The sequence below is a fragment of the Marmota flaviventris genome, chromosome 6 (genome assembly GCF_047511675.1).
Source record: "Marmota flaviventris isolate mMarFla1 chromosome 6, mMarFla1.hap1, whole genome shotgun sequence".
In the NCBI taxonomy this organism is placed as follows: domain Eukaryota; kingdom Metazoa; phylum Chordata; class Mammalia; order Rodentia; family Sciuridae; genus Marmota; species Marmota flaviventris.
The window spans coordinates 117,307,095-117,321,709 of NC_092503.1; the positions used below are offsets into that span (position 1 = coordinate 117,307,095).

At 40.2% G+C, this 14,615-nt stretch overlaps 1 protein-coding gene across 4 annotated transcripts in view; it reads right to left on the minus strand.

Moving 5' to 3' along the window:
* Positions 1 to 4,512: 4,512 nt before the first annotated feature.
* Positions 4,513 to 14,615, minus strand: part of Mapk14 (mitogen-activated protein kinase 14) — a 70,841-nt gene continuing 60,738 nt past the window's right edge. For 3 of the 4 annotated variants that reach the window (XM_027943756.3, XM_027943758.3, XM_027943759.2), the window contains exons 10-12: positions 11,829 to 11,907; positions 7,590 to 7,763; positions 4,513 to 6,859 (exon numbers count right to left, since the gene is read on the minus strand). In XM_027943756.3, the coding sequence (XP_027799557.1) occupies positions 6,792 to 6,859; positions 7,590 to 7,763; positions 11,829 to 11,907 (321 nt within the window). In that variant the 3' untranslated portion in view covers positions 4,513 to 6,791. Of the gene's footprint in view, positions 6,860 to 7,589; positions 7,764 to 11,828; positions 11,908 to 13,041; positions 13,122 to 14,615 lie in introns of all 4 variants that reach the window. The other variant, XM_027943757.2, reaches the window with a different exon arrangement.

A 14,615-nucleotide genomic window follows, 5' to 3' on the forward strand; every position in this document is an offset into this window, starting at 1 on the left:
GGATCTAGGCTGGGCCTAGGGTTTTACATCTTTTTATCCCTTGCCACAACTGACACTCAAAAGGTGGTGACATAATCTTATTCTTCGGTTACAATATTGGATTTAAGGCAACTTCCTTATTCAACTCTTGTCAGCTTCAAGTAGATTCACAATACAAGAGAATCCGACTGGCTATGAGTCCTCAGACCACAACTTCTAGTTTCAGTATCAGGCAATTTCCATAAACGGCCTCTGGACTAACTAGTCCTCAGGAGCTCTGCTCCCAATTGGTTCTCCAGGCTGACACTGTTCCTGGCCATAGAGCACCCCAAACTCACCCTAACAGGATGGTCTCAATGTCAATGTCAACTCAAGTGAGATGCAACCTAACCAGGATCTTGAGTGTGCACAACAGAACAGGCACACTGAAATTCATTTCATTTCCTCTTTGCAATCACCTGAAAGCTAGAAACTATTATTCCAAGGTTACCTACTTGACAAGAGGTCAAACTAAAATTTGAACCCAGGTCTGAGGCTTCACAACCCAGTATTCACGGTACTCCATAATCAGCCTAAGAAAACCCTGTAGTCATACTCCACTTTAATCTCCAGCTTTTCTGTGGCTATGGCCAAAGAGCTTCTGAAAAAAGGACGGCTTAGTTCACTCCACTCCCACCTCCACTGCTTTGTTTTGTTGAGAAATGAAATGGCCTTAACCTGGTACTGAATTTTCCTCTGAACTAAACATCTTCCTTTTCCCCCAAAATGATCTACTCCAGTCTTTACAAGGGCCATTCAAATTTGTACTTTCCTTCCAAGATACCAAACCACTTCTTTATGTTACAACTGGTTAGTGAGAGTTAACTCTTAATTATATTTTTCAAGAAAAGGGGCTTGGGTACTCTGTCAGATGAGAGGGAGGAAGCTTTAGATGAGTGATTTTCAACCGAGGATGATCTTGCCAACTGCAGGACATTTGGTAACATCTAGAGGGATCTATGGCTGTTACAACAGGTGGAAGGGAACATGTGTGCTACTGGCATCCAGGAGGCAGAGGCCAGGGGTACTCCCTAACACCCTACAATGCACAGGACAGTCCCTCACAACAAAGGATTACCTGACCCCAAGATGTCAATAGTGCCACAGTTAGTGCCCAAGATGTCAATATCCTGCCTCCTTAAAATACAACCTCCCAGTGGGGAAGAAACCATCGAGTCCTCCCAGCTGGGTGGAGAAGCCGCCAAAGTAGTGGGAGAACTCTGCCTGCCAGAGGCCTGACGGCTGGGCACAATCCATTACTAGTATGTTCTGTCTTGAAAAGCTGGTTCTAACAGGAAAAACTGAAATTAGCAATGGCCTCTCAGGTCACACAGAATTTTAAAACTCTTTTGCATCAGAAAAAAAAAAAGTTTCTGATTACCACCCCACAAAACAAAACAATAAAACTCCCAAATTCCACAGTATTTAAAAAATAAACATTAGATAAATAGCATAAAATGTTAAGAGCACACAATTCCACTCTCTAGGGATGGTCAATAGCAACATAAGAGGGTGTGCCTCTAAGTTTTTCCCAGCCATGTGCAGATGGAGCATATGTAATCCGAAAACCTGAAACGCTGTCATGTTGGAATGTCATACTTGACCCTCAAAAGCCTTAGATTTCTGATTTTTGGATTAGGTTGGGTACACTAGTAAAGTCTATGCAAATATTACAAAACTTGAAATACTTCTAATCCCAATCATTTTCGATAAGGTATACTGGCTTGGTTTGATCTTAATGTCCCCCCAAGTCTCATGTGTTGAAGGTTTTGTCTCCTGTGGATGGCAGTATTGGGAGATAGTGGACACTTAGGACATGGAGCCTAGTTGGAGGAAGTAGCCACTGGGTGTGTCCTTGAAGGGTCTATTAGAATCCTGCCTCACCCTCTCTTTCTTCCTCCCATGGAGTAAGCAGCTTGGCTGTACTACATATTCCCCACCAAGATATGTCTGCCTTGCCACAGGTCCAAAATGTTGGGGCTAAGTGACCTCTGAATATGTGAGCCAAAATAAATCTTTCCTCCTTTTAAGTTGTTTACCCAAGTCAGTTTGTTACAGTAATGGAACGCTGACTGATACTCAACTTGTATTTTCTATCAATAATAAATGGGTAAGAGTATACTATAATTTGCCACTTACTTTTTGTCCTTTGTAATGCACCTAGCACATTCACACATGCCTAGCTGCATGCTAGGCTATTCCACTGCCCAGATGTCCATCTTAGTCAATCGAGTCCTTATTGATAGACATTTAGGTTACCTACAACGTTTTGCTAGTACAAAGAATGTGGCACTGACCATCACTTTTGTGCACCCGTGAGGACTTCTGGAAGTCTAAATGCTACGTATGTTATTAAAACATACTGAATTGTGGATAAAAGGGGCCTTCATTATCAGCATATTCATTAACAAAAGCCTTGTAGCTACCAGGTTGTATAGAGAAGTGAAAGTCACTACAACATGGAGACATTCATGAATGAATTGACTACTTCTCTATAGTCCTTGCTTCATAAGTATCTAAACCCAGAGTGTATCCTGCCCCTTGAATTCTAGTCTTCTCTTGGTGTGTAAGGCTCTATTGTGAACACATGACAAATGATGCAAATACAGTGCAGATTAACTGGAATAATCACAAGTCTTACAAACGATATGGATTGGATGAAGTTGATAAATGCTAGAAAACTGCTCAAATATCAAGCAAAGTCTCTGAAAAATGGAGATCTGTAGACTCAGGCCAGTCAACAATAAAGGGAAAGGTGATGAGGTAGGTGCCAACAGCCGTAAAAAAGGACACTGTGATGATGAGGAGATTGAGAGCCCTACACAAAACTGAAGAAACCCTCAACTTTTGGGGAGTGTGTCTGGTACTGGTTATTGAACCCAAGGGTGCTTTACCACTGAGCCACATCCCCAGCCCTTTTGTTTTTATTTAAATCTATTTTTTAGTCGTCAGTGTACCTTTATTTTTATTTATATGTGGTGCTGAGAATTGAACCCAGTGCCTCACACATGCCAGGCAAGTGCTCCACCACACCTTTTTTTATTTTTTGAGACAGCATCTTGCTAAGTTGCTCAGGCTGGCCTTGAACTTGCAATCCTCCTGCCTCAGCCTCCCAAATGGCTGGGATTGTAGGCATGTACTACCACACGTGGTAACCTTTTTTTTTTGGTACCAGCTATTAAACTCAGGCATATTCAACCACTGAGCCACATCCACAGCTCTATTTTATATTTTATTTAGAGATAGTATCTCACGAATTGCTTAGCCCCTCATTTTTGCTGAAGCTGCCTTTGAATTTTCCATCCCCCTACCTCAGCCTCCTGAGCCACTGAAAAGGCATAATCCATTTTGCAAAATATATTTTTGCAATATTGGTTTCACTGGAGGAACAAACCCTTGTACCTCATGTGACAATTTGGGTCCTTTTCTCTTAGGGCAGGAATGGAGGCTGTGGTTGATTTGCTCTCTATCTCTGCCATTATCCTCAGTGGCCAGCCAAGGACTGGCCATCACAGGAGGGAAAAACCCAAGTTCACACTCTCAAGATCCTCCCAGGCTGGGCCTCACAATCCCCCTGAGGGATCTGTCAGGTGTCATTCCTAGGACACTGAGAAAGGAAGCATATCAGTAAGGACTCTGAGAACTTTTCTGTGAGACCCCATGCCCCTTATGATGCAATTTAGTAGTTCTGTAGAGTATTTTTAAGGGCCATTAAGACAAAGTACAGTCATAAAACACATTTGCCTAAAAGCTTTATAAATTATGTTATGCAGATATATACACATTCAACCTCCTCTTTAGCAATTTTAAAAAATAAAAATATACTGTTTGTAGTCTTAGAATGACCAAGTTGATTTCATTTTCTAAACATGTGGAAATTGAAGCTCTAGGCCAACAATCAGTCAGTCAATGTCTGTAAAGGGCCAAATGGTAACTAGTTTGCATTTTGTAATCTCTGTGGTCTCTGTTGCAACTACTCAACTGTCACTGTAGCACAAAAGCAGCCACAGACAATATGTAAACAAATGAGGGTGGTTATATTCCGATAAACTTTATTTATGGACACTGAGATTTGAATTTTACATTATTTTTCACATGCTACAAAAAATAATCTTCTTTTGATCTTTTTCAACCATTTAAAAATGTAAAAACCATACTTTGCAGGCTACACAAAAACAGGTGGTGGGTGGGATTTAGCCCTTGGGTCAGTTTGTTGACCCCTGTCCCATGCCACTTTTACACACAAATGTGATGCAGACCCTTCTGAGTAATACCTTATTTGCTCTTTGCTCTACCCATCCACATCCAAGATCCAGATTCTTTTGACCATAGATGTACAACTAAGGAGCGCTCTAAATATTGTCTAAATTTTAGGACCAATAGTAAGATCTGCCAGAAATGAATGCCAGGCCACAGTTGAAAGAACATTTACACAATGCCATATTGTGCACTAAATAAAAACAATCAAAAAAACAATAAATCTGAGAAACTCACTGAATTTGAAAAATAGGCTTTATTTTTACCAGTGGTGTTACCTGACATCCTATATGGCATAAATGATTACAGCCGAGTTTATGAACACAGATAAAATAGCAGTTTCCCTCTGTCTCTTTTGTCTTCTGTTTAGAGAAATCAGGAGATGGGAGCATCTTGCTCAGAATTCCAGGAGCTCTTCCACTGGCTCCAGTCAGAGTCCAGGCTCCGGGAGCACTCAGCTTCCTAACACGTATGTGGTCACATGTGCAAACCCCCCCTTTTTTGTTTTTTTAAATAAAATATTCAGAGCAGTATTTCTGTAGGAAATCACACTAGCATTATAACCAAACATGGCTGATGAAATTCATCTTGCTGCAGATGGTAAGGATTTGAACTACATATAAAGGAGACGTTCACTTTCCTTTAAAGGGAGCAGAATCCCAGGTGAGGTGGACTCACCATCAGCCTGCTCCTTCCTTCTGTCTCCAGTTGACTCAGGGGCTCTACCCTGTCCCTCTGGAGCACGTATGTCACTGCACAAATAGAGAATGGAGACACCTTGGCCTAAATACAAGATTTGTCACATAGCCAACGCTAGAATTGGCTTTTCACTTCCTTATCACACAGAAAGCTTAAATACACGGGCCCTTGTGAAGCACAAAATGCCTGAAATTCAGAAAATTATGAAAATGATTCTTCTCCACCCCTGAGGATATTCATCTTTATAAAGGTGAAAATACAAAATATCAAAATAATTTGCCCTTTCTCCCCCATCAAAAGGAATCACATTCTCAAAGGATTCCTGCAAAATACAAAATTCTGAAACAAAATTTATTTCTCCCCAAACCAAGATCAAGAAATTAATCAATGTTAAGCTGCCTAGAAGACCCTTTTCCATAGAGGGGTGGAAAAGACACCTTGTGACTGTTTTATTTTTTTTAATAAACATATTTAGAGAAAGATAGCAAAAGGAGTTTCTGGCCTCATGAGCTTTCATTTTTCATTTTGATTTTCAGCACTGGCTATTGGGAGTAAAGAGAACAACTAATTTTCCAAAGTTTGGGATATTCCTGGGAAAAGCCCTCGTCTTGTCCATGATAGTTCCCCAAAAGTCTGTTGAAAATCAGACAGCAAGACTGAAAATGCTATACATCCATCTATTCCACTTTTTTTCCCATGGTTTTTTTTACATCAAGAGCACCTGGAGTATCAATTGTGTTCAACACAAAATAGCGCTGGGGGCCGAAGAGAGGATGAAGTCACTTTCATAGCATCAGCTAAGGTGACACAGGGCTTGACTACCCAAACAGATCTTCACCGGCAGACTTGCCTGGCCCAGGGCCTCCTGAAGAGAACGGGACGAGCAGCTGTGCATGCTCAAACAGCGAGACGTGCAAGACACATCCTCACTCTGCTAGAAATAAAGAGCACACAGGAAGCGCACCGAGAGCAGGAACTTGCATCTGACTGCTGGGGCCAATACTCAAGAGACCTCTGCACAAAAGGTGAGGGGTGAGCAGAGAAATGGCAACAACACCTGGGGGTCAGTGAGAAAGAAAAGCACATATATGCATGCGCACACGTGGCCGCCTCAGAAGCTGCCTGGTTACTCCTGGCTCACAGCCCTGTCTACTTGCCTGGCTCAGAACTTCAGCAGCTGTGGTCTTTTAACCAACTACACTTTCTTCTCTCCTCTTAAGGCACAAACATATTTACAGTTTCAGACGTATTCTCTCAAGTTCTGAGGCCCATACTAAGCAAGTTACTCACAGGCTGGTACACGGCAGCCAGTTGGTCCTTTTTGGCTGTCTGCGTCGCTGGGGGGCAGTCAGAAGGTTCGAGCCTTCTTTCTATGCCACTGTGGTTGTGATCTAGTCTACCCCCCTACCATCAAGGTGGGGCCACAGGAGAGGCCAAAGTGGCAAAAGCATGACCAGAATAGGGGACATTTAAATTTTTTTTCCTTGCATTTAACATATCCTTAACAAGATGGCAGCTCTTATCTACCTGAGCCGACATTCAGAAAGAGCAGGCAGAGGCTGCCTCGGAGCATCCACAACTCCATGTAAAGTCACTGTGATCATAGTTTGCTCAGATTATGTTACTCTTCCACAAAGACAGACACGCACATGCACACACATTAACACACACACATGCACGCTGCACGCACACACACGCACCCCTTCCACCATGGAGGAAATCTTTGCAACAAGAGGCACTTGAATGATATTTGGAGAGTTCCCATGAAAAGGCCTTCCCCTCACAGTGAAGTGGGATCAACAACAGAAACCAGGCGCTCAGGACTCCATCTCTTCTTGGTCAAGGGGCGGCGGCACAAAGCTGATGACTTCATCATAGGTCAGGCCTGGAAGGTGGGGAGGAAAAGTAACATGTGAGAGTTTAGACTCTTCTTTTTGCTGGCAGGCTTTAAGCTCAGCTTCCTCCCATTCAGTGGTTGGTTGAGCTACTTCAAAGAACTTCCTCATTACTTGTGTAATCCTGGTGAAACACACGATTACACAGAAGCTCAAGGATACATGTATGAGAACCATTTCTTCTCATTTGTCTCATGGCTGTGTGTCTCTTCTTTTTAAAAACTCTCTGGGAAAAGTGCTCAAGGAAAACAGAGCACTCATTGCTGTAGCAGACAGTCCTGGCTTCTGAGATTTAACTAGAGTTCTGAACTTATATTTTATGGAAAGATTGTGAGAATGGACACAGGAGACGTGGGTTCCATTCCTGGCTGTGTCCTTAATGAAGTTAAAGCAATAGATAATAAACTCTCTTTGCTTCAGTTCTATCAATTATAAAACTGTAAAATCACTCTATTCTTTACTTATCTTGAGATATGATCAATGCAAAAACTCGGAGAATCATTTCAAAGGTCCAGAGAGTGTGGTCATCTACAACAGACAGAGTCCATCAGAGAATAAATTTATTCTGCACTAGGGATCTCAACTATAAGTTTCAATGAGTTGACTATAACCATTCATGAATTTTGATTTTTCCCATGGCATTTGGTTAGTGGTTTACCTAGAAAAGATATTTAAATGTAAGTTCTCAAGGTACACGTTTATCTTACTCTTAGGACTTACTTTTCCACTCATCTATTAGGAGGTCCCTGCTTTCAAAAGACTGATCGTAAGGATCGGCCACTGGTTCATCATCAGGATCATGATACTGAGCAAAGTAGGCGTGTGCAAGGGCTTGGGCTGCAGTAATTCTCTTATCTGAGTCCAATACAAGCATCTTCTCCAGCAAGTCGACAGCTTTCAGTATCAGAGATTGGAAGGAAAAATGGAGACTTTTTAACATGTTATCAAAATTATGCTTTAGTAATAAGCAAACACAGTTTTTACCCTTTATATCCAAACAAAAAATTCTCCAAAGTATCTGATTTAGGATATATTATCCCTTCTTTCTTTTGTGTGTGTGTTTGTATTTTGTATTTTTAGAGTACATTTCTGGCTGGGAGTGTGGCTTAATGGTAGATTGTTTGCCTAGCATGCAGGAGGCCTTGTGTTTGATCCCCAGCACTGCATATAAAAATAAAAAATAAAATAATAATAATACTAAAGAAAAAAAGGGAATTCATTTATTTTTAATTTTTTTCCATAGCTTTATTGAGGTAAAATTGAAGTGAAAAAAAGGGAAGTTAAATTTTTTAGTTATATGTGGACAATAACTTTATTAATTATTATTAATTATTCATAATCATTAATTATAAATTTATTATTTATTAATTAATGCTGAAGATGAGACCAGTGCCTCACATGTCTAGGCAAGTGCTCTACCACTAACTTTCAGTCCCAGTCCCAAAAAGGGAATTTTACTTTTTAAATTTTCACTACGAAAAATTTCAAACATACAGAATAAAAACTACAGTACAGTGGATACTCACATGTGCCCCACCCCATGCGAATTCAACAATTTACATTTTATATTTTGTATATATGTATTATTTTATGAACTGTTTTAAAATTATAGATAATACTTTATATATTTTAGAACAAAAACATCTTCCTACATAACCATAATACTGTTGTTATACTGAGTGATTTCCAAACATCATTTAAAATCCTGTTTATGTTAAAAGTCCTCAAATTATGTTAAAGTCGCCTTTTACAGATCATTTGTTGAAACCAGAATTCAGTTATAGACCATGCATTGCATTTGACTTGGTTTCTATAGTCTCTCAATCTAGAAAAAAAATCTCTTCTAACCCGTTTCTTCCTGTTTTTGATCTGGAAAGACACTCTAGTTGTCTTAGAATACCTGTTAGGAATGGTCAGGTTCCTTCTTTGTGCTAACATGTACCTATACCTTTGCTTTTCTCTATCCCCTCAATTTCCCCAAATCCAAAAGTTATATCTAAAACATTGGTAAGAATCAGGTTAGACATTTTTTGCAAGAATGAGTCACAGGTGATGCTGTGTACTTGAGAGTGCCTTTAAGGCTATTTGTCCAACTGTTAATGGTGTGAAATTTCATCAGTGGGTTAAAATGTTTCCCCTTTTCCCCAAGTAAGTAATCTGAGGGCATTTTGGCACCAGGTGAAAATCAGTTCTTTTCACATGGCTTTTAGCATCTACTGATTTTCATTCCCAAAGGCAGTGATTTCATTAGGAGGTACAAAGTGGTGATGCTTCTCATCTATCTGACAAGGATGCTCTGAGTCTTGGCACTGGGGTAGATGGCCACGGTGGTAACTCTGGTGAAGCAGGGTTTTTGAGACTTTGCAAAAATCTCTTCTTAAATGTGGAGAGGGCGGGGATGGGTACTAAAGAGGAGGACAGCTTCCAGAAGAGATCAACTGTTGTGTAACTGGAGGCTGTGAAAACCCGTCTTCCAGCCTGAGTCCAGAGTAAACACAGGAAAACATGGGTTTCAGGAGGATACAGAAACAAAGTGAATGTCCATGTGTTGGTTCAACTTCCTAAGCTTATACTTTGAAGTACTGGGAGGACTGCCTGGATATATATTCTTACCATATTCTTTTCTTCTTAGAAAAAGAAATCTTTTGAGTTTTAAAACTGAACATGGATTACAGGGTAATTTGAGGGTAGAAAGTGCCATGTCCTCAAAACCAATACTTTGATGAGTAATAAGGTTAGAGATAAGAAAATATATTTCTCAAAGATCTTTTAAAAAATATTTTTAGTTATACATGGACACAATATCTTTATTTTTTTAATTCATTTTTATGTGGTGCTGAGGATCGAACCCAGTGCCTCACATATGCGAGGCAAGTACTCTGCCACTGAGCCATAATTCCAGCCCCTCAAAGATCTTGATAGATATAAATAACAACAAAGGCAGTTTAAGTTTTAATTTGCATTTTGGAAAGAAGAGGGAGAGGAAGTCAGTGACTGACAACACAGCTGTCAATATTTAGATCCTTGGTGCCCTCCTGCTTAGCTGATATCATGGGTACAAGCTTGTGATCAGTTACACCACGTCTGCCCGCCAGGCAAGGGAGACTCTACTAGTCTAGCACTGTTGGGCAACAGGCTGTAAGAAATGTCTGAACTCTGAGAAACACAGTGTTGAGCACCAGATGGGCCAAAGCTTCCATTTGACTCGTTAGCAGTCTGTATTGCTAAGTGGCATCTAGTTCTTTTCACTGTTTAAATGTCATGGTTCCAGAGAATGTAATGACCTAAATAAGCTGCAGGACACACGCATCTTCCCTCCTCCAGAAAATGGAATTAAGAAGTCTTTTTTGAGGGCTGGGATTGTAGCTCAGTGGTAGAGCACTTGCCTCGCATGTGTGAGGCCCTGGGTTCGATTCTCAGCACCACATAAAAGTAAATAAATAAAGATATTGTTCCATCTAAAACTAAAATAAATAAATAAATAAATAAAAAGAAATCTTTTTTGAGTCTGTTAACAGAGAGGCTGACAGTAAGCACTGCCATGTCTAAAACTTGGGGCTGGTAAGATGAAAAAAATCAGGATGGAAGGACAGACAAGAAAGCTACCAGTACACATCTTCTCCCTTTCCACAGCCTCCTGGAGTACTTATGGCTTATAGAGAGCCTCTCATAGATCCTTGAACTAGATAATATGGCTCAAATAAATCACCCAAAGCCCAATGACAGCATGCCAGGGTAGATGCTAAACTAAGCCATACCCATGATGACCTACGGATTCATCCTTGAACAAGAGACTGAGCCACCCGAGATCTGACATACTCTCTATCTCCAAGGCTGACATGAATTCATCCATAACTGCCCAATGCTTCAAAAAGCATGTGCTTCATATTGTAAGAATTACTGCAGCCACACTGAGACTCTTCAGTCACTATAAAGTACTTCAAAAGGTAAACTACCTAGCTTTTACCCCAGCTTCTGAAGAGGTCACCACAGCTGTCAGTCCTCAAAAGGGTAAAACTAAACTTGAAGCACAGCCACCAGGACCCTCACACAGAGAGATGACCCACGGAGACTTAACACACAGAGACGAAAGACCTACCCCTATAATGTAATCTTCAGTGAAGTGGGAAGGCGGATTATGCTGGCTGTCAGCACCACTCCCCTCCCTACCCTAGGCAGGTCCTGGTCTATCCTTCTGCATCTAGCATTAAACATCACTATCCACTACACCCTCCTAGAGTCAGGAATCAGAGCCTCAGGTAAAACTGCTTTCTGACATCATCTGAAATACACATCAGATCCCGGCTTTACTAGAGGAACCCCTTTGTTAGCCAAGAAAATACATATTTTCAGCTGTCATTTCCTTTTGCCAAAAATCCTGAGGTGACGGGGGATCAGAAGGAATATGGAGCCATTCCTTAAATTTTGAGATGGCATATTAGCTACACAGAGAAAATGGTTAAGCTTTGAGGGGCAGAGGAAGAAGAGGTGAGGGGGAGAGTATTCAAATGTGGAGGCAATCAGGACCCATAGCCCTGGACAGTTACCAACAGGGCAGAGAACACTGCAGGGAGCTCCCAGGAGGGTCTGCTAAACACCCATATGTAATTCAGTTGATTCTATTCTCAACTTGGGGCACCAAAAAAATCAATGGCAGCTGTGTACAAGTCTCAGGTTTTCTTCTGTACCTCTTTCTTCCTGCTCCCCAATCTTTTCTCCCAAGATTCCCATTACTTTTTCTCTTTTCTTCACTGTACCAGCCCATTTCCCTCACCAAAATTTGTGATCTACAAATACATAAACATATAGTGTGATTTTATAAAAAAATCTAACAATACAAACACTGATAATAAGATTTAATTAGTGGCACTTTATTTGTTCAAAAGGAGAAACTCTTCTTCAAATTGCTAATTTTCACAACCAATTCAATACCATGAAATGAGGATATGGTCAACTTACCCAGGGGATTGGCACCAATAAATACATTTGCAAAGTTCATCTTGGGCATCTGGGTCAAAGACTGAATATAGTTTCTTGCCTGTAAAAACAAGGGTCTTCAGAATGACTTTGTTCAACAATGTGACTGCCCTTAAAAAGTCCTATTAAGGGATGAGTGTTAACTAAGAGTCTGATCACTAAGCCCAATGTTGATGACAACTGTTGATATTAAAGACTTCTCTCTCACTGTCTCCCTAACTTCTCCACTTATAATCATCACCTTTATATATTCCTGCTCTAAGTTATACTTCACGTGAACAAGACTGCTAACGAATTCAGTTCTAAGTAGCCCTTTCTGAAATCAGCCTTCTTAAATAGCTAAAACTGCTAGAGTTGATATTGAAAAGCAGTGATCTTTCTGATTTGAAAAGAAAGTTATAGGAATTGGTCGTATACACACATGGTTGCAATCCCTTTCTACTTGAGTGTGTAGACAAAAAGAGGAAGGGAAAACAGAGGTAAGAAGACCTGTCTCTCTCTAGAGAACAGTCATCCCTTTAACAAAGACGAATAAAAAGGCTGCCTGAATATAACTGGAATAGAAACAAAGCCATTGGAAAGGGCCTTCTGTGATGCTAACCTGCTTCCCCAAAATAATAAGGGCACCTTAGAAAGCAGTAGCCCCAGTCACCTCTGATGACAAAACTAGAGTAAGTTTAAATGGTTAAGAATCAGTAAAGAAAACATCTAACCCTACCTAAGTATTCATATTATTTGTGTATTTTCTTTTAAATATAGTATACCCCTTAGTACTGAGTATTTGATAGGTTTTTTTTATTATTAATGATAATCATCTTTTTTTGGTCACTAGAAAAAGCTGCTAATGATCTCTGGTTAACTGCCTCTGATGAAGTCACATCTGGTGTCATACCCTAACTAGAGGCACAGGACTTATGAAGAAACAGTCCCTTGAGCACTAAATTCATAAAATTAAATAAAAGGAACATCATTTTCTATTTACAAGCCTACATTATATTCTCATTCTCGATGAGATGATATTTTATCCCAAATGTCAACAACCTGCAATAGTACACAGGCGGTCACTGCCTTAGTAATCCTCAAGGCACATGCAAGTATTCAGTGACATTAAAAACTGTGCTGGTTATACAGGGGCAATAAAATGAGGATGTGGTCTTCTGAATTAGATACCCCTATACAGTCTATTTATTCTCACCTCATGGCTTGGCATCCTGTTAATGAGATAAGCAGGGGGTGTCCCCGTCAGACGCATAATCTGCTGAAGCTGGTTAATATCTTAGATGCCTAGTCAAGGGCATTGTTAAACATACAGTGCAAAAAAATAACTTTCAACTCAAATTTTAAGAAAGGTCAAAAAGCCACCTCAAAACAAAAAACCTACTCCCCACCCACCTTGGTCAGAGCCCAAGGTTGCATGTTAAAGCATGCTTTGGTGAATGGCATGAGTTATTAGGCCTGTAGTCAGTGAATGGCCATGCAAATAAAAAAAATTAATTTTCTTTGATGTTAACATCATCTTTATGGTTAAATATTTTAGATTCCCTGGAAACAGACTGCTCCTTGATCCAGGATGCCAGCCAGAGAACTGACTTCATGTAACTGACAGCCAACACCTGTTTGCCTGTCAGATAAATACAGATGATTGAGAGAATTTTGATTCAACTTTAGACAAGATAAAATATCTGATATAGTCATTCAAGGAATAGTTTAAATTTTATGGTACAAGTTCTCCAAGGAACCACCTCTCCAAATGAAGGTACAAGTGGAGTGTAGGTTGATAAGTTTCAAAGACATTAGTAACAGTACATTTAAAATACATGCCAAAAACATACAATGGTAAGTGAAGAAAGGGGAGATGGGGGGACATTAGAGGCTAATGGCAAAGACAAAAATAGAAGTCACAGGCCGCTGACAGTATCATAGCATGCCACAATTATCATTCCTGTTAAGTCTCTCCAATGAGTAAATACATAAACTTCACTTAAACAGCTGGGAGAAAATGGGCAAAACGTTCCGAAATCATCTGCAACAGCAGAACTGTGAGGTTTTCCTTACATACAAGCACATATTTAAGCTGCACTCCAAATTTCAGTTATTTATTTATTTATTTTGGTGCCAGGGATTGAACAGGGGCGCTTAACCACTGAGCCACATCACCAGCCCTTTTTTTGTATTTTATTTAGAGACAGGGTCTCACTGAATCGCTTAAGGCCTTGATAAGTTGCTGAGGATGGTTTGAACTTGTGATCCTCCTGCCTCAGCCTCTTAAGTGTCTGTAATTACAGGCATGAGCCACCGCACCCAGCTAAACTTCACTTTTAACTGTGCTTCCAATATTAACATAAATCCCTTCTTCCAAAATATGATAAAAACTATCAGTTTATTATGCATTCCTACTGAAAGTAGAAGTGATAGTATTTGTTAAACCTTCAAAATAATTCAATAGACTCCTTTTCTATTCCCTGTCTTGAAACTATCAATTCTGTCCTTCAGCTGAAGCATTACCTTCAGCAAGAACCATGGCCAAGTAATTTCACTTTTTAGTGGCTTCCCTGAATAATTTTTCCACTTCAGCTCATTTCCTGAACTCAACTCCCTAGTGGTCGAATTACTGCTAATGCAAGTTTGAGATTGGATCTGGGGACAGAGCTGGGGCCCTGTGTTCCACTCTTACTTTCCTGCTCCATAGGCCCCAAGATAGAGGCCAGCAAATTAAAAAAGCATTCTCACAACAAATGGTAGATTTACTTTAAACAAACTGCATAACCA